General features: G+C 36.8%; 3 protein-coding genes across 3 annotated transcripts in view; 1 reads left to right on the top strand and 2 right to left on the bottom strand.

Annotated features, from left to right (window-relative positions):
- Positions 1-26,195, bottom strand: part of LOC128891874 (uncharacterized) — a 193,969-nt gene that overhangs the window by 110,456 nt on the left and 57,318 nt on the right. The window lies entirely within an intron of this gene.
- LOC128892475 (uncharacterized) lies at positions 419-1,831 on the bottom strand. The gene is made up of 4 exons (XM_054152916.1): positions 1,810-1,831; positions 1,444-1,726; positions 923-1,099; positions 419-701 (listed from the first exon to the last, which is right to left on the bottom strand). Exons 1-4 carry the CDS (start codon positions 1,829-1,831, stop codon positions 419-421), a joined length of 765 nt encoding a protein of 254 aa, XP_054008891.1.
- The window catches only part of LOC128891873 (uncharacterized), a 45,833-nt gene continuing 28,184 nt past the window's right edge, over positions 8,547-26,195 (top strand). The window contains exon 1 of the mRNA XM_054151790.1: positions 8,547-8,818. Coding sequence (XP_054007765.1) covers positions 8,802-8,818 — 17 coding nt within the window. The 5' untranslated portion in view covers positions 8,547-8,801. The remainder of the gene's footprint in view (positions 8,819-26,195) is intronic.

The raw sequence follows: 26,195 nt of genomic DNA, 5'->3' as shown, positions 1-26,195 counted from the left end.
CGCCACCCAGTCCTTGGTTTTCTCGTCCTTTCACAAGCCCTAATACTAATTAATTAATTCATATGCAACATGTAATTACAGGGTACGCAACGAAGTAATAATCAACGTTCCTAATTAACGCTCGAAATGAATTTTAAGAAGTGTTCTGTGCATCACTGCGCTGACCTTTTGATAATGACTGATCCATTAACGGCGTGGTACTTAATTGTGTTCCCGTCCAAGGTCGAGCGCATTGTTACGAGACTTCGCGATTCTGGATCGAAGTAGGAATTCTCCTTTCGCGTTTCGCAATTACGTTCATTAATACACAGGAAATCCATATTACGTCAATTTATATTCAAAATCACGTTGTTGATCTGGACGATAACAAGACGTTTCGTAATGCACCATTCTGCCACCGTTATATAGAAATTATTTGTTATACAGGAGACGATGTTTTTTCGCTTCTGTCGTCCGAAGTATCGTCGTTTTCCTTAGAATCTGTATCGTTTGGCTCCGTAACGGTAGTCGATCCACTGGCCAACACCGAGTCCTCTTTCTTAAAATCCCACGAACTTCCGTTCTCGACTATTTGCTCGTCGTCGCTCGCTTCCTCGCACGAGTCGTTCCCTGAAGATTCCTCGTCGAAAATGTCTTTTCCGCTCCTCGAAGGGTTATCGACATCGTACTCCAGAAGTTTGTAAATATCGTCCGGAGCAAACCTGAAAGTTCGTCCTTGCGTCAAAATACCGAGCGGAGATCCCTTCGGATCATTTTAATCCTATTATTCGTTATCACCCTGTTCGTAGGGGTGTCCTGCGCTATTCTTCGCTAACGAGGAAAGAAGAAAACCCATTACATCAGGACGGTCTATCCCATTTTCTGGTAACGCGAGCAATTCCATCGGCAACAGGAATGGATAGAATTACGAGGGAATACTAACGGCATCTTATAAGGCTCCTTGTACCATAGCGGATACCCCGAGGGATTCTGTTTCCCATCGGGAATTGAATTCTCGGCCGGTACCGAGTGCAGCTTGAAATGCGGTGGTTCCACCGTCTCCTCCAATAAAACTGACACTTGTCGCGCGTATTCCTCGGTGCCAGCTGTTCGTTCTAATCTGGAACAAATGTCTTTTCTCAGACTTATAATGACGCATTAAGAAAGATATATTATTCATTTATATGATATATTTATATTTCATTATAAATTAATAGTTACGAGAAATACTCTGACTAATAATAGCGTGAATACCTTGTATATTGGGTACAAGTATGAAGTACAATTAATTCTAGCGAGGATAAATCTGTGACATCATGATAACAATTGTAAAGTAAAAAGTAATTGTGACAACCAGAGATAGAATAGATTAAGATACAGATAAACGTGATTAAGATACAGTAAGCAAAAGAAACGGTAACGTAACACTTTAGCAACTCGAGTGACAGTGTTGTATATATTTACTTGTGGACCATCTGCCTGGTAAATTCTAATCTTGGCGCTGTTCTCAGGGGTGAAGAGGTAGAGTTCAAGGAACTTCTCGTTTTTTCGAGTTGCGGTTTATTTGAGCCTCCTTGGACGTCGTAGAAGTTTCCAAAGTGTACAGCGGCGTCTTTTGGAACGTTCGAGGCCAGTCTGGCGTCTTTAGGAAGTTTGCTCGGTCTAGAATCATTCTCTACATTGTTCGACGTGTTTCTCGAAAAGTGAGACTTCTGCTTCCTTCTCGCAAACCTTGGAACGACAATAACTGCATGTTAAGACAACGATATACGAGAGGTTGTTAAACCAGAAGCGAGCTTGCGTATAGCCACTGCTCGATATTCTCTTTACAGGCTAGTTGGTTCTCCGTCATGTTTATTAAATGGCTCTTTGGTTGAATCGTTTATGCGATAGGTATCTTCGATTCGCTTGCCTTCGGAATTCCGTTCTCTGGGATTTTAATAAACATCCACTCGCCACTACTCAAAACGTCCACCAATATTTAAACGAGCTTCTATTGTACGTAACGACATAGGTTGAAATACTGAAGATGATAGTGTATAGTTTTAACTGCTTTCGATTAATGTTTTAAAAGATACTTAAGGTCAAAGTTTCGAAAGGTATTTGTACCTATTTTATAAGAATCCGTTGCAACAATGATAAAGTAAGAGTATACTTATAACTGAATCATCGTATGGATAGTGTTAAATTTATTAAAATAATACTTATACAATATGTACTAAAAAGATTTGTAAAGAATAGTTTCAAGACAAAGCTCCAGTGGCGATGCTGAAAAAGCAAAGCATTACGCATAAATAGGTTAAAAAACCATTACTCGCATCTTTGATCTAGCGCAACCGTTTGATTCGTCCACGATTGACAGACGCGCACCGTTACGGTACATTTATTTCCGTTACATTCCCGGAAAACTGCACACGTCGAGCGGCTATTGACGGTTAATTCATCGTGACAAACAATTTGCAAGAAATTACAGGGAACAGAGAGCGCAAAAAACTCTATGAAAGTTGTCCGGTGGTATCAGTTGTCGACAACAATCACGTCCGATGAATTATTCATTCAAACGAATTGCAGCTCACGGATATTGGGTGTCGCTTCCTCGGTTTATGTTTGTATTTATCACGTACGGATCGGAATCATCGGTTTCTCGTCGTGTCATCGATCTAATCAGTTTCTTGGCAATATTGCTACAGTTGTAGTTTATTGTAACCTGATTTATTAACAGACTTCGAAAAGGAGGAGGTTACTCAGTTCAACTCATTCATTCTTTTTAATAATACTTTTTCATTAAAATTACGTTCGCACAAAATTGTCGAAGTTGAAGTCATTTCAAAGTCATAGTATAATTCACTGTTGAATTATAGATTATATTAGATTATATCGCTGTTTCCCAAAATAACATACGCCAATCTGGATCATTCTCTTGTACTTTATCTCGTACATTCGTGTAAAACAATTTTTCCAAAATTAGGAACGATATAATTTTTCCAAAAAATTGTTTTTATAAAATCTGTTACTCACTTACGAAATTTGCCAATGAAAGATGGCGACACGTATAGGTTATTCGACGCCGTAGATTTCTTTCGACGATCCTTGGCGATCGCGGTTGTGGAATTCCCTTTTGATCCTTTAAACATCTTCCCTGGCGACCGAACCTCGTCTCTAATGGGTTTATATCCTTAAATGAATCACGATTACTTGGAAATTTTGTTGTTCTTGGACGTGTGTCAAGTATCGTTGCGACATCGATTCATTTCGAGAGTCGGGTTTCAATCGTAGTTCAGTCACTCCAAAGCAGTCGTCGTCAATCCTGAAGGGTGAACTAGTGATGCACACGAGATCTCGACGAGATCTTGACTTGATCTTGACTTGATCTTGAGATTTTTACAAGATTGGCAGTACAGTTCAAAATGTCCAAACATTCTCTAATGAAAACTAATTATATTCCTGCTAATCTAAATCTAATCTCACTTTACACTTTTGCATTTTACACTTTTTATGTCTAAAGATCTTATTACAAGCTCGCAGCCATTAGCTCGATATTACTCGCGACGAAGGATTGTTCGTCACGAATAATACCGATTACCAGGTCTCACCACGTGGAGGTTGCTGCGACTGGAGACCCGGAGATAGAAGGAATCAAAGTTCCTTCTATCTCCCTCTACATAGAGTATACACACATAAATGCATACCCTACATAGAGTCGACGAGCTTAATACTAAGTACGAAACGATGAAAATCAAAGGAAAAGAAAATTCCCTTCGATTTCCAAAGTCCAAGTCCGACTCTGCCAAATAATTATTATTTGAACTAAATGGAAGCTAAATGGAAATCGCGACACGACGCGACCATGAAACTGGATTTACTGAGTCAGTTCCGTTTCCTCCTGTTGGATCTGGACTCGAGAGGAAGACGATCGACGCCTCCGAATCAGTCCTCTACACCCTGCACCCATCTGGGAGCCACGACGGACCCGACTTGTACCCGTCTCACTGCGCTTTGGACTTACTGCACTACGCCGGGAGCCTGGACTACACCAGAAGGGATACAGGAAGCAGAGAACCGATCCGGAGGAGCCGATTGTCCTCCTCTCGAATACAGATCCACCAGGAGGACGGCAACCGACCTTTCTGTCCAGTTACACAGTTGGTCACTTCACTTATCACATGAAGTAATAGTGACCGAATTGGAGAACGAAGTTGCGAGTCCAATATGGACCTACGAACAAAGCAAAAGAATTGAACAAGTGATTAATAATTATTCGACAGAGGACAGACACTCGTACACGCATGCCTTAAAACTAACTTAGGTACATGCCTTAAAACTAACCAAACCAAACTAAACTACCCACAAGCAATACCAAGCTACGATAACTAAGGGAAACTACACAAGCAAAATAAGAGGAACGCAAGACGCGGAAGCGCGATCGCGAGATCCATACCGACCGAAGGATCGTCGAAGAATGAGCTCTCACCCCTCGTATACCTGTCGGTCGAGGGTCGCGGCTCGCGTGTACCTCGCGAAGTAGAGAAGGGGAAGGGCGAACAACAACCCCGTGACGCTCGATTCGAAGGCTCGTTGGATCCATCGAGAAAATAATTCGCGAAACATTAATATCACTGCAAAATCATATTCCCCATCATTGTTTAAATAATAAGTCTTGTTAATAATTAATTGAACTGTTGTCAGAAATTAATATTTTGTCGGTGCAATCCATAGATATTAAGATATTGACAAATTTCTCACGATTAATGTCTCGAATGGATACTTATTCTGAATCGTAATTGTTATTAATGTTTCGAACATGAATCGAACACTGAATGATACTATATGTATCACAAATATTTAATTATGTCGGAGGTATTAAGTTTTAATTGTTCCAATCAATAGATATTAAAATATAGAAAAATATCTTACTTTCAACTTTTCGTGTTCGGAAATATTACTTTCTCGAAATACATTAGTACAATAATCTAAAACTTTAGAATGGATTGAATATGTACATCTCCGAATAAATTGAATATTTACAATACGTATAGTAACATTCAGTCTTCGATTAAATATTAATAAGAATCACGGTTCAGAATAAGTATTAATCGAACACAGTAATCCTAAGAAATTTTTCTATATCGTTATATCTGTTAGCCGGAATAACTAAAAATTAATTTCTGATAATACCTACATTAATGATTAACAATATTTGTTCAAGCTATGACCGAGAATATGACTTTGCTGTAATGTTATACCGCATGGACAGCGGTAGATGCTTTTTCTAAAAATACTCAAAATCATTACTAACCAATAGGTAACTAACTCGTGATTTCTATCAGTAACCAATTACGTTTCTTTTGAGTAGCTTCGTCTGTAGACGGTCTAATAGTTTCCGAGATATTGGACCACGTAAGTTTTGTCCCGCTAGATCGCTGAAATATCACACTGTGTGCCGGTCGGAATTTGCCCTCAAAGCAGAAACGGGTTATAATATTAACAAAGTAAATCCTCGATTTTTCAATGCATAAGAGTTTGAACAAATTCCGTTATCAAAATACATTTGAAATCTTATAGTTTCTCTAATTGTTCCTTCTTTGGGTTGTTTCTCGTTTACTTAAATTCTCGAGGACGGTCACGACAAATTATATACAGAGGAATGAAGCGATAAATGTTAATGAGCCGTTGCGGTTGTCTCGTGACCGTGCGTTGCGCAGGGATTCTCGTGGCAAAAAAGAACGACATCGTAAACTATGTTGTCTCGTTTTTACAAAGTATCAAGAAAGAGCGGATAGAGGTCTGGGCAAACAGGAAAGGAGCAATAAGAGTAAACGGGGGAGACAAACGCGGAGTCGAATGTATTGTGGATAAGAAGGTATAGAATAGAGCCGCGATTATTTATGGTCGAAAAGAGCGACGGGACTAACTCGAATTCGTGCACGACGTGAGAAAAGGGAGCAAAACCGCGTCGCCAGGCGTGTGATGCATATCTTAAGCACGTGTCTCGGAAAAGAAACGGCTCCTTGGTCCTGACGCGGGTACAAAATTATTTATTGCCTGCTGCATCGAGAAATGCTAAATATTTCAAAGGGTTGAACGGTCCTCGCGAGATTTTTATCATTTCCGTTCGATCCTTACAATTCAAATGATTAGTGTTCACAAGTGGTGCATTCAGCCTTTGAAGAGCTACTTTACCGTTTTCCTTTGATAAAGGATCTGCGGCACGTACTTGCCTTCTGCCCCCGTTTTCTATACGCATCTTTCGTTCTTCGTTACGTAAACGTGGCGCAGCGTGTAGCAAATGGGATTTACACGTACAGGGCGTTGCGTTTGCATGAAAGACACAGGTCCCGTGTAATGGTACTTCCTGCTGTCAGTAGGTTTTAATTACTCCGCGAGGCATGTATCGCAGCTGGGTTTGAAATTATACGAGCCGAGTAATAAAGCGCTGGCGGGGCTTCGGAAAGTGATTAAGCAATCGGCAGGTTTTCTCTCGCTTTGCAGAACTCGAAGAGTTCAGACGCGCAGAGGGAGGTCCTTTGATCAGGCTGAAATTTCTCAGCCGAGCACTTTTGTAGGTAATGCCTTGAAAAAGAAACGGCACTCAATGCGCGCTGATTGGATTTGTGATTGGCTGGCTTCGGCTCGGTTCCTATCCTGAAAAACTATCAAAACCGTACGTTTTTAAGCCCGACACTCGACAACTCTAATTAAACTTCCATTCCGAATCTTTGTTACTATCTTTGTTATTTTCGATTTGTACCGTCATTCACAATTACACAAATACACAATTTCTATTTGAATAAATGCTTTTAATTTTGAGATAAAATATTTGTTTATTCATTTTCTGCTTTACGTTCTGGTTACAAGCATAATAACAAGCATAATAAAAATGAAAATAAAGTTGATTCAAAGCGTATGGATAGAACGAAATAGAAAAATTATATATACAAACCTAATCTCAACATCTGTACAGATATACAGACGATATTATTCATTCTCAGAGTAGCTGGCTTCTTATACATCTTTATTGTCTATGTTCTTTATAAAGAGTAAACTTGATGGGGAAAAAATATGGCTGTACCTTCGAAAGTCACCGATGGCCGATCGAGATGGAACTTGATGGGTCTTATAAAGGATACGAAAGGACCCCAGATATAAAATTTTAGCTTCGGCAATTTATGCGTTTAGAAGATACAGATTCTCAATTATAAATCCGTCATGATAGTTTTTCGGTGCATTAATTATATCTTATTTTCGGGAATAATATTTACGTTTTCTGATGGAAAGGACATTCTATTATTGATTTATAATATCCATAAACAGACTTAGAACATTTCGAAAATTACCGTTTGTCCCGCTAGGAAACGAGTCCTTTATTATTCCCTATCATACTCCACAGTTTGAATAAAATTGATGTCTTATTTACATACTTTGTAAGCGTTCTATTCAATTGAAGTTTAGATATAAACAATTTTGAACAATAGTCGATTCAAATTCACCATTGTAATTACGAGATAGAATAGCGTAAAATCCACACGTCCTAATTTATGATACTTCCAGAAAGGAAATGTAATTGTAGATCGGGGACAATAGAGACATCACTGAATATTGCAAAGTACGTAATTCATGTGAGTCCAATAGCGTGCTTGTTCGGTTAGAGATACACATGGATACACACAACGAGTATGCACTGTGGGAAACTCTTGGTCGTCCTGTCGTATATTACCAACTGCATTGCATCGGTCATAAGCAATGGTGCATCATACCTCCACGGAACTCTATATAAAATAGAAAATGAAGACCTCATCTAAGGGAAAACTAAACGAAGCACATGTTTAAATTCAATCATTTGTTGAAACGATAAAACGAACTTATTAGATAACATCAAACACGTAATATTAATTTGGAAATAGTACAGTGCCTGGAGTTAATTTAATAAATACTTATTTTGTTGTTGCTTTGAAATTTGTACGTATCCAGTTGTGAGAAATAATAAATGGCACAATAATAAATGCACGAAAAAATTGTGCAAAGTTTAGAAATTCACACATTTTAAAAGGTCACAATAAATCTATAAACAATCTTAACCGATTTGAAAATTCATACATTTTATAACTTTAGAATAAATTCATAAAAAGAAATTGTAGTTGTAGGGTTGGACATTAGTTTCATATATCTATAACAAATGTATGAAAAAGTGGTAAGAATTTTATAAATTCGCACAAAATTAATTCGTAGAAAAACATTCATTTCCAAACAAAATATCGACTTTATTCTAAAATAATTGTTATTCTTGGCTGATATACAGTTTATTCTTTGTCTTGAAAAGTTGAATCAACTAAAATTTTGCTGAAACGATCATTTCGATAAGAATATATCTTTGCAGATGTTATCACTGTCTAAGAAATGTTACGACATCTCTATTCGATTCTCCGTTTCGGTATTTAGTTGTTTACTAATGGAAAAGTGTCACTTTTGACTTGACTGGGAAGTACCTTAAAGCATCTCTGTGGACCTGTGCTCAGGTATTTACCAATCTTAATTACGGATAAAATGGAAGGGTTGGAACCGGTAGGGTCGCGGGTTGAGAAAATCAGCTCTTCGAATGCGACTTCGGGCGTCTTCGGCGGTTATCGACGCTCTTCGTGCTACTCTTAACTCGTGCTCGTACCTCGTACTCGTGCTGCCTCGAGGCTCGAGTCAGTCGTTGACGCGCGTTCGTTTGTGTTGTTTCGCGTATTAATGGTGCTTCAACTCTCGCAAGAAAGATTCGTCGCCCAGGTCAGATATCGATAGGCTGTCTTATATTTTCTCGTGAAGACCATCGCAGCAACATGTGTACAGATACGAGGTAAGAAATGATTTTCCATTTACGAAGTAAGAATGAATTACCCTACGGGTAATTTTTCACCGGTGTCTCTTGATATATGCAAATTTTTGTAACATCGAATCGGTTTACGTCCTTCTAGAATTTTTTCAAAATATTTTCCTACTCTCCCAAGTAGGCTGTTATCGGTTCTCGACTCACCTGTTCCGGAAGGGCGTAGAACATTCCTCCAGCCTTCGTAATCGGTGAAGAAATCACGCTAGAAGTGGTTAGGGAAACAGTGAATCGAGCCGTTTCCTGCGCATCCTTCAAATTCTATCCTCCTTCGGGTCTGTTCAGATAAGATACGCTACACGTTTCTCGACTGTTCCTTTTCCAGCGAACGAAATATCGTTCGAACGTCGAGGACTCTCTGACACGTTGACAAGTATTTAGCTCGATGTTCGTCCGTTCGTTGTCAGGGGAGTACTTTTATCGTGTCCACCGGCAAATATCGAAAATCCATAACGCACGACCACATAATAAATCGCCGGGCACCAGCGCTCCTCCCAATAATTTTTCATTCGGTAGAAATGGTCGATCGCTGCTCCATTCAGCCAGACATCGACTGGCCCGTTCCTCTGGCTTTGCCTTCTTAACTCTTTGCACTCGTTTCGTTACAGAGACCTGACAATTCAGACGACTAAACCCTTCTTTTGCCACGATCGGTGCGTCGTGGAAATAAAGTATCTTACTTCTACTTCAAAGTGTTCCAGTTTACAGCTTAGGAGCCTATATATGAACCAATATCACTACGAACAGTTCGTGCTTCAACGAAATTAAAGATAAACAAAGACTGCCGCTTCCAAGTCGCCCTACGAGTGCAAGGGCTAATTTAAGCTCGAGTAAGCAGTTGCAAACATTTGTGGAACGACTCTGCAATCGAATTTATTGTATTCTACGGCGAACGGCGCCGTATCCTCTATCCGAGCACGGTCAATATTGAGTCTCGCTCGAGCCAAAGCCCATCGTAATAAATTATTGACTTCACGGAACCAGACGAGAGCATGAATGTCCTGCAGTGGTCTGCATTAACCGTACGACGTATACTTCTAATACTGTTTACCATCAGGCTCCGGAATTATGCGCAACATAAATCACCATCCCGCTAGGATTACCGTACGTGTGTCGAAGCATCGCAAATATTAATGGCACTCCCCGTGCTCGGGGAAAGAACTATTTGGACCGGGTGCATTCAGTCCTAGTTCATCGTGGAAGACCCTAACGATAGGAGATAAATGTATGGAAATCAAAGAATGAGGATAATATATTTAATATCTATCTCAACGTTGGCCTCTCTCAGAGGAATAATTAATCGTATCAATGAACTTTGAGTTTTGGGTTCGAACAGTTGGCAGAGTGAGAACATTAAACTAACCCTGCGGTGCGCAATTTTTCAAATCGAATCAAACACAAATAACACTCTACCGCAAAAATACAAATAGCAACTGTCAGATTTGGCGCAATAATAGTTATCGTCAATGGTACAGTGACCTTTTTTTTTTATAACGTAGATGTTTTATTTCTGTTAGCAACAGTGTATAAATTGTTGTTCACGCTGTTGCGTAATGAAATATCAAAGAAAAATACGGTTGATGCACATTTGTTTCAATGCGCACTGTAGGGTTAAATAGATAAAATTAAATTGAATACAGCAGAGTCTTCCGTATCCGCACTAATTGAAACACGAAAGTGGCTGGATATGGGAATACGCAATCTTTCATTTTATATTATATCACAATTTATTCAAATAAAATTGACGAAATTGACAATTTGTTTCAATATTAAGGATATAATTATGTAATTTCGATATAGGATCCGATATCTTTTTCTCTGCTAAATCACATCATTTTATTATCATAAGTAACTGTGCATAGTTATTATTCTCTGTGTACTTCAAACTACTGATAACTTCATCAAATACCATGAATGTTTCGGCGTGGAAAGCTACATCCTCATCATTAATTTCGTTTACTGTTTCAACTGTTGCAAAATTTTTATTTATTTATTTCTTTATTAATTTAAAAATCAAATTTTTCGTTCAATAGAACGTTCAGATAATGAAGCTTCGTATTTAGGGAGGGGGGCTTTACTGTAAATTGTTTTCAACTTAAATTCCACGTAAACCTAAAAAAACATTTTCCAACATGCCTAAGGGTCCAATAAATTTGTTCTTCTTCCCTTTTTATTTATCGACTGAAGCCTTTCAAACATTTTAAAAGATGTCTCCCTCGAGCAAGGAATTAGATATTTGATTTATAAATGTATAGAATTATTTCGTCTACCTTAATTTTACTATTAACAACGGAAATGTATTTTGAAAAGGTTGATGGAAAGGCAACTGCTACGTTCCAAAAGCAATTCACTCTTCTTTTAAGGATTCTAGGTCCACTCCGAATAATTTATAAATGTTGATTCATCGTATAAGCGAGAATCTTTTAACGGTTTAAAATTCCCAGATGGAAATTCGTAGTTTCTCATGAAAGCACCAAACGCGGACGGGGAATTTCTCATCTGCAAGGGTAATCGTTTCGTTTACCTCTCAACACGTTCACTGTTAAAGTCATGCATATATGTATGGCACTTATGTTTCAGTTACCATGGTGTCACCTTCTAAGACGTGACATTCAATTACGAATATGATTATGCAAAAATTCAAATGAGTGTTTGGAAGTGTATTCTCCGTAGAAGTTTTCGAAGTTGATCAACATAATGGCGTTGGCTTAAAAGCAAAAGTTCTGATAAAATGTAGAGTGCGACTGAAAAAAATTATGATATGCAATCCAGAAGACAAAGGACTATCATATTTCTCTATTAAAATGATCAAGTAACGTTTATACATATTATATTTTACATATAGTTATTTCAATATTTACTGCATTTATTTTTTCTTCTGTCCACGCATTGTGTTTCCTGGAATTTTCATTTCTCTGTATATAATTTATAAAAAGAATATTTTTTATCATTAAGAAGGATCAAACCTACGTGTCCAAAGCGTTCTAATAAATTTTATGCTCGAAGAACCATGAACGACTTACCTGTTTCTAAAGCAATCGTTCGTAATCAGTTTACTGAAATTAAAAAAAGGATTTAACATACCTAACAATAATTACCATAGAATATTCATGCAATAATTAATGCATATTACCTCGTTCATATTAATTCATACAAAACTATGAGTCAAGCCTGTATTTCACATTCTTAATGATTACTCAAGAAAGGGAAGCCGCTGCGAATTCGAAACAAAAATTAGACTCCGGATTTTCATCATTTATAACGATAATCTTTAAATCTTAAACTTACAATGTTTAGCTAATTTGAAAATTTTAATTACTTATTCTGTAAGTGATTATACAAAATTTCTTTGGTGCTGTTGTCTTTTTTAAAAGAACGTGACATTACTTATCGTAAATGCTTTCTTTGAATTAACATGTTTAAAGGCGTACGAAAGAGATTTTTAAGACGACATAATATAACTGAGTTACGAATTATTATTCGCTTTCATTGCGAAGGGCGTATATATGAGCAAATCCACAAAACTTTTAGATTTGCAATTGAAAAAAAAAAATTGTTTTTGTTGACAGTATATTTTTAATATTTAGTACACACATTCACACTCTGAAGGCCTAGAAATGGGATCAGAGAATTGTTTTATATTCGTTAAATTAATTTAAAAAAAAAAAAAAACATCAGCCTATACGGAATAATGAGACGAATCTCTCTCTTTTTTTTTTAAATATTTACAGTTTAATCATAGGATGGTTAGTTTCGAAAATAGAAATTGAAAAGTTAGAAGTTCGTTGCAAAAAACTGAATTTCAGAGAACAGATCTTCCAAGTTTTCAATTTTTATTTTTGAAACTAAACTTCCTATGAATAAACTGCAAGTATAAAAAAGTTTCGTTTTGTCATTCTCTATGAGGTGATATTTTTTTAAAAATCCACACCTTTAAGTCTCTCTTAGAATTTCCAGAAAAATATCATTCCGCGCTCAAAGAGTCAAACGCGTCCATCCCAGGTGAAACCTGTCATTTTCAAACTCAAGCACGTAGTGACTTTTCCTGCTAGATTGTACGAAGCGATGGTAGTTAGCTTCCCGCGGGAGCTGCCAACGCGTAGCGTCTTATCCGACAGGAAAAAAGTAGTGAAAGCTCGCGCATGTTGACACCAGGATAAATTTCCATAACAGTATCGGTAATTCGACGCTCGCCTCGGAACTGTAAGTGCACTGTGCACTTTTCCGTCGGTCTGCAGGCACTCGATATGCCGTTGGATGGGGTCGCCCACGCAGGAGCACGTACACGTTGCGAACACGAAGCCACGTTGCGCGCTGTGGCTCCTCATTTTTTTTCCTCCTCCGCGTGTCGACGATTTACGGTAAGGGCACCGTCTGCTTTGTGTGTTAGTCACCGACTATGAGGGGTGAAAGAGACTGGCAGGATTGTTCGTTGGGGGGAAAAAAAAAAATTGAGCGAAAGAAAAGGTGGGCACGCACACGGGTCGGGCGTGTGCGTTTCTCTCTTCTGTTAAACATACTCGACGTGTTTACTTTTGCGTACACGTTGCTGCGCGTTAAGAGCATAACCATTCCTGTCGTGGATTATTACACCGCCAATAGAGATTTTCCGTCGTCGACTACGCGCACGTATTCTCTCTTTTTCCTCTCGAATGAGAGGATTCCGTAATTCCCTTTCGATCCGAGGTTCGTTTTCACGTGACGATTTTCTTAACCAACGGCTGCCTGAATCGATCTCAACGATATCGGAAGTATAACTGGTGCTTTAATGATTGATTGAGGATGGAAGCAGAAGACCGCTCTGTTACCCATTACGATCACCAGACGCCATTCATTTATTTATTTGATCTGAGCTAGAGCCGCCATTTTGGACCCTTTTTTCATACAAAAATTGAAATTTAACTTGCAATTATACAAAAATATATATACAGTGAGTGTAGAAAGTATTCGTACACCGATCAATTTCCAAAAAAAACTATGTAAAATTGTAATTTATTAACTTATTTTTTATAAACAATAACATTCTACGTATTCTTGGAAATCTCTAGAATAGATAGATTACGAAAAAAAAAGAAGATAGCTATTTATGTAAGTTGCGAAATTAACAAGAAGAAAACAATTAATCGATAGAAATGTTGAAGCAATAAGTATTCGCACAACTGTTCAATTTTTAAAACTTAAAAAAAAGTTTAAAAAAGTTTAAAAAAAAAAGAAATTTACATTAATTAATCCAGACTTAACAATTTACAATATCTTGGATTCTAGACAGCAGAATTGTAGCTGTGAATCTCTCGAGCGATTGTAACTAACTACCCGAGTCTCGAGACGTGCGGGTTAGCCGTAACGACTCCTTCAGAGTTCGAATCGTGGGCCTAAGTTTGTGTCAATAGACAACAAACTTACATATATTACTTTGAAACTTATATCCAAAAGTATTTATTATATATTTAAAAAAAACTTCCAGAACTTCATGCATGTTCCACGCATCTCGTCGGTAACCTCTCCTTAATTTGATGAAGAGCTGTTTCACCTTAATTCGGGTGTCTAATTCCCCTAAGTCTAGATAAGGGTTAAATGTGGGAATCGCAATGCTGCTGCTATTACACGCGAATGTTTTTCCACGAGGTGGTCGCACTTTCTTGGTAATCGAAACTGACTTGATCAAGACGGAGTTGAATCCGATCTTATAATTAAAGACTACTGTTCGCTGAACGTACTGCGATGCAAATGAGACCCAATCAATTTAGTCGCGAGAATGCGTTACAACAGACTATCGTAATTAGAGGTGACGTGTGTATATAATTCAGTCCATTGATTCGGTCAATTATTTGTTCACCTCGTCGTTTCAATTAACAGATATCCTTTTATTAACGCACTTGTAGACTCTTCGTAGACGTAACACTATTCACTTATGTTCTCATACATAAAAATAATGCCTCTAATTTTTAACTTTTCAGATAATTAGAATATTTTAGCGAAAAGCAACAATAATGCTTAACGTTTTATTTGCTTCATTTATTTTTTTATGTATACATATACAGTGGTTGTAGAATGTATTTGTACATCGATGCATTTTTTTTTTTTTTTTGTGAAATTGTAGTTTACTAACTTCTTTTTTTATAATCAATGATATTCTACATATCTCAGAATACTTTCTACACCCACTGTAGTTGCCTTCCTGTGCAACATATGTTTCTTAACTGATTTTAACTTGAAGAAACGCTATCACGTAAGGATTTACCATGTACTATTAACCACTTCCCCGTAATCCTTTCTAACTTTCTGTCTTCATTGGTTTCAAATCCGTGACCTCGAGGGTGTTTAACTTTTCGGTTTAGGACGTATTTGAAACCATTGAAGACACGGAATAATGGCCTACGAGAAAGTGACTGAAGGTCCAAAAGATGATCACCTCAACCTGTACACATAGAAAAGCAAATATGACAAATAAAACTGTAAGTTTCGCTTATAAAATCGGTTCAACTGAAAATATATGGTTGTTTTTATTATTTTTCAGCTTTCATTTTTTGTTTTGTTTTTTGGCACTCATATTACATATAAAATAAGTTCGCACAAATACATGTTTTTCTAAATAATCATATTAGAACATTTCTAAGAAATTTTTCATTACAAAAAGTATCATTATTGCAACTACCAGCGAACGGCTACTTATTTTCGTCCGCAGCGAAAGTGTTAACTCACGAATTGCCGATGAAATTGTAAATAGCCTTTTCTGCCAAAAACACAGTCGAAAGATTCACCTGTCCAGAGACAGAGAAAAGTGCCACCGCTTTATGCGTAGAAATAACACAATCATCGAAATACTTGTACGTGTGTTTGCTCGCACAGGCTACAACCAATTCCAGGCGGTAGGTCTATTTGTTTGAGAGACCCTCGCGTAGGAAAAAAGAATCGAGAAGAGAACGAGGGGTGACTGTTCGATTGGGAAATACGACATATAGGGTGTCCGGCTAAAAAGTAGAAAGTAGTGGCTTGGTCTCTAATATAAAGGGTGTTTCCAAAAGGGATTTTAGGATATTGTCTTTTGATAACGAATATATAAATAAAAAAAATTAATACAAAACATATTTATATATTATGTATATATATATATATATATATATATATATATACATATATATATATATATACATATATATATATATATATATATATATATATATATATATATATATATATTGTTTTTATATTGAATACATTATATTTTGTACCTACTTTCATTGATTTTTGTAATTGAATATTTCAGGAAGAAGTTATTTTAAAACAAGTATATTTATCTTAACAGATTTTAAAGGAGGATGCTAAAAAATAGCCATGTTTGGATCAGGTTTGAAACAAAAAATTCATCCAGGACTGTTTACAGGGCACACCCATAGAACAAAAATCTTCTGTATCATTTTTCCCTTAAGCGACGAGAAAGTTGTCAAAAATGGATAGAAACATGTAAAACTGGTAATGGTCGTACTTACTATTACAATTTGCCATAAGATTTGCCATAAGAACCATAACATATAGGTGAGTATGATCAGTTTTATATATCTCCACTCATTTGTGACAACTTTTCGAACACTTTAGGGAAAAACGATAAAGAAGTTTTTTGCTCTATGCCGTTCTTACCAAAATAATGTTGAAAAATAATAATATAGTATACAATCAATAAGAAATCGTACCAGAAAATTCGCAACATTCTATGATCATTTTCCTGATAAATCGCATTTATGTTTATCGTGTTATAACAAAGTTCACCTAAATGAAATAATTTAATACTAATTCTAACACGATCAAAGAATATTAGGGAGCATGGAACTCGTGCGATAGAGATCCAATATCCAATCGTATGTCTGTTAAAATAAATAATTGAAATTAAATTCAAAAATGTTCTCCGCAATGCATCTTAAACAGCAGACTTTTTTCTTGACGATTACGGTTTTTCCGCCGTTGCGAATATTGTGTGTTATACGACAGAAGCAAGCGATGAAGACATGTATAAGCCACGTGTCCTGATTGGAAAGTAACCAAAAATCGGTTCGGCACGTAACGTGTTGATTCATAGTAGGAAAGATACGACGACGCTTTCCAGCGAGACACCTTGTATTACGTTACTAGGCATCTACGTACGTGCTGACTGAGCGCACTTCGTTCGTAAGTATACATGGAGAGAGATAGTAGAGGTGTATAAAGACACAGCGAGAGTGGCACATATTAGTTCAGGAGTAATGCGAGCACGCGCGTTTTAACGATTTCAGACGTTTCTAATTCTTCTATTTTCTGCTGCCTCGCCTTCCTGGTTCAGCAGAGTTAAAAGAGCGACGCGCTCCGAGCTCGAGAGGCTATAAACGGCCTTTAGTGGCGAGTGATCCTACCCTTTGATTCTCGGAACCTCTCCTGTTTGCCAATTCTTTTTCCCGGTGAGAGTCACTGACTGAACGAGAAGCTCCTCTTTTCGAAGTCGATTAACACGAAGAAACGCGTCCGGTACTGCGAAATGATGTAACATTTGCGATTGCTTTCGTACACTCGATTGTTCATCAACTATTAACGCTTTGCACTCGAACTTGTTTTCTGGCATCTACCAGCAACGCGAGATGGTTCTTAGCGTTCTATTGCCATGTATTCTAAGCTATCTAGATTTGAAAATAAAATCACCTTTACCTCGCCGACAATTATTTTATTGGCACTTCGAGCTCCAAAGAAATGAAACCTAAAGAAACATTAGGTATTGTAGTTTTGCTGCGTGAAACCTAATCACGCCTCTCGAGTCACCTCTCGAGTGCAAAGGGTTAACAAAAAATATCTTCTACCTATAACGGTGATTTGGATGGAACTTAGTTTGAGATTTGAGAATCAGGTCACCTTTGCCTCAACGACAATCATTTTATTGGCACTTCGAATTCCAAAGATATCAAACCTGAAGAAAACCTAGCGGTGACTGAGAGTCACCTTTCGAGTACAAAGGGTTAACCACCTTAAACTTGCAAGCCATTTTGTATAGTATTGCTTGCATAATTTCTACGATTGGAGAACTTTTGTACGACGAATTTTGGTCAGCATCGAATACCCTTAAAAAAAAAAAAAAAAATCAATACATCAACAGAATTAAGTCGATATATCGAACTGTAGGACAGTAGAACGTCTTAAAATTGGTAAATGGAAAATTGAGGTAGTAAGTAGAGACATTGTTATTTTGGATAATATACGACTTGTTTAGGTTTTCTTCATCAGCTAAGAGTAATTTAGTAATGAAAATATTTTTAGTATTCTTGTATCGTGAATGTCCTATTTATCCATCTCGACTGATACATAAAATGAGAAGTTTCGTATGTTTAATGGTTCCAGAGTTAAAAATTCGGCAATTTTCGTAAATATTAAAAAAAATGTGCGAATCACAAGTGCTAGTATTTTTTAAACAATTAGAAAATTGAAACGGCGACGACTTGTACAATTGTAATATGTGATACCATTGGAAGTATTTTTGTTATTAATGTCAGAATTGCCATAATTATATTAGTATCTTATATGAAGGAAGGCAGTCCACAAGTTAAACCATTCGAATCACATTTGAATTTATACTAACCCTGATTTGTACTGTTGCGTCGTGATTATGAAGAAGTTGACATTGGTTGACACTGTATCGAGATTAATTATTGAACAGATGACTGATGTTTCTACGTAATAATACATATAATACAGTGGAAAGAAACTAAACACAATTTGTATTATTGATTTAAATTAAATTTCTTCGTGCCAGAATTTCATATATACACAGAGATCTAATACATTTCAATAACGAAGGTGTTGATGTATGTTTTTTTTTTAGAACAAAAAAGTTAAAAATTATAACGTTCTCCCATAACTAATTATACATTTTAACAATTTCGTTCAATTCTTGGCTCAACGTTTCGTACGAAACTATCACGCTTAAGGTAGGCGAGCAAACCACCTCGCTTCTTGAAGGAATCTCAGTCTTTCGGATTTCTTTCAGGGGTTCCCGCGGAATCGTGTCGAGTCGTAATTAGTGGCAATTAGTCTAACGTAAAACAAACCACAGACATCGGGCACCGAGACAGTATAACGATGCAAATAGAGAAAACTCCCCGGTACGAAACGAATCGTAAATAACAGGTCTGTGCCGGATTCCAGCTGTCTGAGAACAATTAAGAATAATACGAGTTATGTTAAGGAATTATTAGAGACTATGATTAATAGGTCGGGAATAGAGTGTATGCAAATAAGATGGAATAATTAATGTAACTATCTACCGCAATTAATGTTCTGAAAAGTTGTTCTAACTGTTGTATCAGGTAGTTATGATTCTTATTTTTCACAATACCGTTATGTTAGTCGCGGAAGCTTACTGGTAAATATAACAACTATATAAAGTCATCTTATAGTTCCGTGGAAAACTTTATTTATCAGTTTGAAAGTAACTGGTAAACTATCCAAATATGTATAATATGTTGATTCCGTATGTTGGAGTATGATTCTATCAGAATAACTCCTCACAAGGTAATCTGAAGATCAATACATCACATGTTTGAATTGGTTCTTTTTATCAGCTACAATAATGAAAATACCTCGTCTCATTAAAAAAAAATTGGTTGACCTTTGAATGATTTTCAAAACACCACCCAAATAAAAACTGTTACTGCCCACATTTTTCCTCCTCGAAATCTTTGGACACGTGTTCTACTGCTTCTTATTTAAGAAGTTCAGAATGAAGCGTATTTACGCCGCGTGCCACGGACCATGATAACTACGTTTTCCCTGCGAATCCGTTCACCTTTGCATATGCGATTATTCGTGGCTCGCGAAACCATGCACCGTCCGCAATTTTTGTTCCCATGCTCATCTTGTACCGCAATCCGGACGATCGTGCGCGGATTCGGAAAATTCGCGATGGCTCGATCCAGGCTATAGTTACGGTACACAGCATCCTTTCGCGAATATAGTGACATAATAGGCAAACGTCCAGGCCGATGCACCGTTATGCAGAATGGTGCTGAGGTCAAAGAGCCGGCGCGGATGGGAGAGAAGAAGCGGAGTCTGGGATACGTTCGGTGTGCATCAGATATGCTCGTTTGGCCGGTTCACTCATGAATATTTGAAGAAACGAGAGATCCGTAAGTCGCACGAAAAATACGTTCGGAGCTAACTTCTCACCGTGAACGAAACGCGGGTCTACTCCTCGATAACGAGACTCGTTAACTTCTCGTTTAGTTTCTGATTTATTTTCAACACAGATTGTGAATAACTCGACGCTTTCGTTACGAGTATTGAGAGCTATGTAAACCTGGCACCCGACTTTTCAAAAATTAATTTTTTTTTATAAAAAATGATAGTATTTCGTTTGTACTTGATCGTACCATCAATCGATTCGTTTGTACCTTCATTAATTAATAATTAAAAAAAAATTAAAGAAATGATCAGCACCCGACATTGAGATTTTTGAAATCTGTTTTTTCCCTGTTCTTTAGAATTGTTTGTACCCGTTTGTATCGTTTTTCGTTTCGTTTGTACTTCAATAGTTTAAATTTCTGCTTCATCCTTTCAAATGTCTCTGGATTAATAGCAGCAAGATCTAACTATTTTTCACGTCCTCTGGTCTTGTTGGCTGTTCGTAATAAACAATTTGTTTTAAATATCCTTAAAAAAAAAATGTTTGTTTACATTTACAAGTTCTTGGTCGTCGAGTCATTATAGAAGTCTACGATTTTCGATAGACATTAATTCTTTGTTTCAGATCAATTTTTCGAGTAGAATATCATTCCAGGTCTCGTTAATGTACACATCTGAATGCATTTTCATGTCATCTACGTAATGCGACAAAAAAGATCCATTTACAAGTGAGAAAACATCGATGAAATCCTCCTACAAAGAGACGCGTTGAAAAGAATAATTGATTCAGCGTATGGGTCCTTTCGTACCATTCAAATTCCACGTAAAATATTTTTCTTATCATCAAAATCGGATGAGATATTCAAGTGGCCTGTTTTAGGCATGACACCCTGTATGTATTTGCGAACGAAGTTGATCGAAGTTTACTTGTTGGATGCTCTATTGTTCTCATTGTACATCCAATCGATAAGTAAGACGTTAAATAACCGAACAGTAAGATGTTAAATAATGCGCGGTTTCTAATGCCGCTTATCGATAACAAAACTCGTTTCGCTGGCGTTTCAATCGTGGCCATTGACACTGACCTAATAAGGGTTAAATGGATTGTTCCTGAACGTTCATTCACCGCAGCACGCGTCTCCATTGGGGTGTCGCTTCTCGTATGCACGCATTTAAATCGCGGTCTCGTTGAACGCAGCGTGTCGTCGTGATCGTTTAGGGGGCGATTAATAACAAATCCCCTCGGAAATATATCTCTGCAGATTGTTAACGATTAAACGATAAATGTCTGTTGTCGACACGTATTCGAATGCCGGATAAATCCGTAGTTTTCCCTTTATCGCGTTTCTTCTACGCTTCCTGTATTGCTGTATTAACGATAAACTGACTTGTTTATGTTACAAACTCTACTGTAAATGGTTCGTCATAACAACCGCACGAATATATATTGCTTCTATATTTCTACCGATTTTTCGTATTTTTAACCGACTTCGAAAAGGAAGAAGTTACTCAATTCGACACGTATATATATATATATACGATAGAAGCAATATATATTTGTGGGGTTATATATATATTTTTTTTTTTCGTATTTTCTTGTTAATTTCGCAAATTATATAAACTAGTAATCGTTGTTTGGACTACATCTATTTTAGACACTTCCGAGAATACCTAAAACATCAATGATTATAAAAAAAGAAGTTAATAAAGTACAATTTCACAGAAAAGTTTTTTGGGAAATTGATCGGTGTACGAATCGATTCTACACCCACTGTAGGTACACCAGCCAAATAAATCCTTACTCGGCGATTTTATATGTGGATTTATGAACGAGCAGAACTACAGCTATTTTTCGTAGTCAAATATCGCCGGATGATCTTCTCGATTATTAGACAAACTGCCTGCGTTCTCGCAATAAATTGTTCAATGACACGTGCCACCTCTCTTTCCCTTGTACCGTTTCCGGTGCACACCCTGGACATTCGGCAGACCGATATTTCGTCGCTGGACCCGCGTATCTCTTACGTAGATCGAAATTATAAATTCGACTCGCGTCGATAATCGCCAATCGGCTTCTTCCTTTTCACTTACCGCTATGTGGTTACTTTTACGCGTAATAAGCCGGTCGGCATCCTTTTCATTATTACGTTCAGGCATCTTAAATACCTAAAATGAAATAAACGCGTCGATGTTACCGTGTTTAACACGGTCAATCCCGCGCAATAACATTCCCGCGAGAAATTCGTGCCATTTTCCCGCGCGTCGTAAAATCTAATGCCTATTGTTAGCTGGTTTAATTTATTCAGTAATTACCCCGACATGCTACTTGTCCGGTATTTATCCTTGTTCAGGGATATTTTCCTCGGGGTTTACGAGCTCGCGCACGAACGGGGGACAGGTTGCGTTTCTACGCGGCGGGCACTGTGCAAGTGCCACTCGCAATTGGGACGTTTTGCACGAGAGGGTGGCGAAATTCTGAACAACGAAGGGAGTAATAAAGGGTGCCACGCAGCGAGCATTGCTCAAAATAAATTGATTGACCCAGAAGGAGATCCTTTAAATATTTGAGGTTACTGGATTGAACCCGTCCCTCGGGTTGAACACGTAGTTCCTATAATAATATGAGGGGCTTTCACAAAGGAGTTTTAAGATTTTGTTTTTTAATTAAACGCAAAGGATATGGAATATTTCCGATGTTTATATTTTAAATGAAAGTACACACGATTACCTACAATTTGACGTGAAACATGATATCGTTCAAGTGTCTACTACGGCGACGCTAACGGATTTATTAAAAATCCATTAAAATCTATTAAAAATCAAATTCTAAAGACCCCCGTTAAAAAACCCTTTGTATAATTGATTTTTCCAGATTAATATCATCTATTTATTTGTTTATACATTTCGGTAATTGGTAACTGTACACGCAATTTAATGGTAACACACACAAATTTAAATTAGATATAGTAAAGTAAATAGATATTGTATACGTTTAAGAAATATCGTCTGTGCAGAGGATTTATTTTCGCGATAGTGAAGGTACCTACTATTGCAGATCTATTAAAATAATACTAAACTATAACAATAAAAACTAACACTGTGTTAGGTGAATGCAGACAGCTCAAAAATTGTTCGTACGCATTTCTAGCACGATACCATTGCCAAGATGTTGTGTAGCTGCGTAAGTAATCTTATTTTCAAAATGCAATGTATTTTTTCTAATCTTAATGAGCATACTTTCAAATGGATTTGTGAAGTCTTCCCAATAAAAACATGTCCAAACACTACCATATTTGAGCTATTTACAATTATACTATTGAATTTTTAAATGAAGCAATCTATGTGCACTTATTATTTTATTACTAAACATAAACTAAATATATGTATATCCAGTGCTGGTCATGAGTGCTTAAGTACAAAAATATTCGTACGGTATAGAATAGGATAAATGAATAATTTCATTTGTAAAATATGTATTGTTTATTTTATTTGAGTAATTATTTATACAGAAAATGACAAAAAAAAATAATTTTTAGTGATACGTATATCTCGTAAAACATTCTAAAATTAAATAACAAAATTACTGTACCAACGTTTTCAAATGAGCTCTTTTGGCTTTTAGAGATGCAAATTCGTCTATTATATTTAATACGTCTATACTTTCTGATATTTTATGTTCAATATGTGCAAGACGTATTCTTAATTAACAATTTTAAAAAGTAATAGCATTCTAATTCACGTATAATTTATTTCTGGATCGTTCCACGCAGATTCGGACACTTTTTGGTGTAACATCTTGGATTTTTATGAAATTTGGATACGTCATAGGCTTTAATGGTATTTGAACGTATCTCGAAAGATTTCTAAAAATGTTGAGAATTGTCGGTTTTGCAGCTATGATAATGCCACGATAAACATAAATCGTAGAATACTACTCTTTAATAAACAGTAATACGATAGAAACCGTCAAATGGAGTTATGCAACCCTTTTTCACTTTTAAACTGTACTTGTTTAAGCTGTTAAAAGTTTTGTGCTCTTTTTTCTAAAAAATTATAACCGCTGAACTAGCCAACAGATAAGAACGAGCTTTCGCGGGCTTACAGTAAAGATATCAAAGCATCGAATAAAAATAATTTCAGTTTAAACAAGATCTTATTTGAAATCTTATTTAAAACTTTAACTTTTTGTTAAAACCTTCTGCAAAACTCGAGATTCTTTGCAGCGTGCCACGAAGAAACTGTTCACGTGGAAACTTTTCGTGACTTCGTCACGAAAGTAACTTTTGGTACACTACATTTTGGAACTTGAAATACAGTGTTATTCGCCAAACACCTTCTCTGAAACAATTTTCATCGTGACAATTCATGACTTAAATCAGAGTTTTAAGGTCGGGACGAGAGATCATGCTCGATGATAAATTGGCGTGAAATTGAAATTATAAAGCAGAACGTAACCAGTATTGAGTTGCGGTGTATCAAACTCGATTTGTAAGGTCGTACGAATCTAACGGTTGTTGGTGGACTCGCGTTCATCGGGACAGCCAGCTGTGGCACCGTTAATTAATCGATGAAAGTGATTACTGGTAGGGACCGATTATTTCGGAGAGCCATGGCATACGTGCGCGGCCATTGGTACCCGCGAACGTGGTCAGATTAATGGCTCAGATTGAAGCTGTTAAGAGAGATTGACGAGCGTAGCTTAACGGGAACAGTTTAACGTGGAAACCGACACAAAAAAGAAACAACCTGCGTTACATTACTCAACATGAAAATTAACCAGGCCTGTTTCAACGCCCTTCCTGCTGTGCCCTCTGCGCGTCTAGGGGGCGCAGTTATGCAATAAAAAAGCAACGATCGCTTCCTTCGCGTAGTTAAACGTGTCGGATGTTCGCTGCAATCACGCCTTTCGACGTGAACGCGTGTTTGCTTGAACTTGGTTTAATGACTCTGTCAGTGATGATAAACCTCGTGCGTATGCGCAACGGAAATCACATTCACGGAACTGCGGTTACGCGGGTCGTTAAGATTCATAGTAATGGCGAGTATCGTACTCGATTTTATTAACCAATTAGGAATCTATCCGTAACTACCTATCGAATAGGTTCATTTCAGTGCATCGATTGATGCACTGGATAAGATAACAAGTATTTATCGGCACTTCGTGTAAAATAAGTATATGATAATGTTGCGATAAACATAATTCATAAAAGACTACTGTTTAATGTAGAATCATAAATACCGTCAAATGGGGTTAGTTGCGACGCTTTTTCACTTTAAATCTATATCGTATGAAATCTAAGATATTAGGTTGTCTCAAAAGTTTCTCTCATTTTATTAATAAGTAACACGTACGGGATATTTTATGTCTAACGTTACATCATTGAATTGCGTACGATATATTTTGCTCTATTACTATTACAAATTCAACATTTAAGAAATTAGGTTGTCTATTTATATAAACACTGCCGCACGAAATAACCGAGTGCAAGTCACGAAAGAAACTTTTGGAACGCTACACTTTGGAACTCGAAACACTACATTTATTAAACTAGAAGCATTCAGGTTAGTTTTGGGACAGAGGGTGTATGTACTTCTTCGAAAGTATATAAAAAACCAAGTAATAAAAACGACAATTTATACGGGTACTATTTTATTACTTGGCGATGAAGAGGATGAAAGGAATGAAAACACTTTCTACACCGGATTATCTTGACGAATTATAACCAATTTTGTGTTCTGAGAATGTTTGACTACTACTCTCATACTCGATCTCTTAAAAATTCCAGTCAATGAGCGTTGAATAAAGAATTGTTTTCAAATGGCTTCAGAAATCAAAGTTCGTCCGATAATCAATTTAATAAAGATTTCGCTAATGAAACCTTTAAATAATTTGTTTAAAATGCTTTACTCAATCAGTTTAGTAACGAAGTTAAAATAGAGAAATGTGTTTACAAACAAAACCAATGTGATTGTTGAGCATTGCTTATTAAAATTTCATTTTTTTAATAGAATGGACTTACACCACTTTCAAAATAACGATCGATGTAGCGACTCATTATACCATTGGCAATTTATATATTATACATTACGTCATTTATGTTTGATTAAAAAAGATATCATACAGCCTCGTTTTTTTGTAACGCGTTACACTTAGACGCGCACTTGTTTTACGTTAAATATTACATACGGTTAGATCGCAACAAGGCATCGG

Source organism: Hylaeus anthracinus, unplaced genomic scaffold (genome assembly GCF_026225885.1).
Source record: "Hylaeus anthracinus isolate JK02 unplaced genomic scaffold, UHH_iyHylAnth1.0_haploid 12002, whole genome shotgun sequence".
Classification (NCBI taxonomy): domain Eukaryota; kingdom Metazoa; phylum Arthropoda; class Insecta; order Hymenoptera; family Colletidae; genus Hylaeus; species Hylaeus anthracinus.
This window is presented reverse-complemented; position numbering and strand designations above follow the sequence as displayed.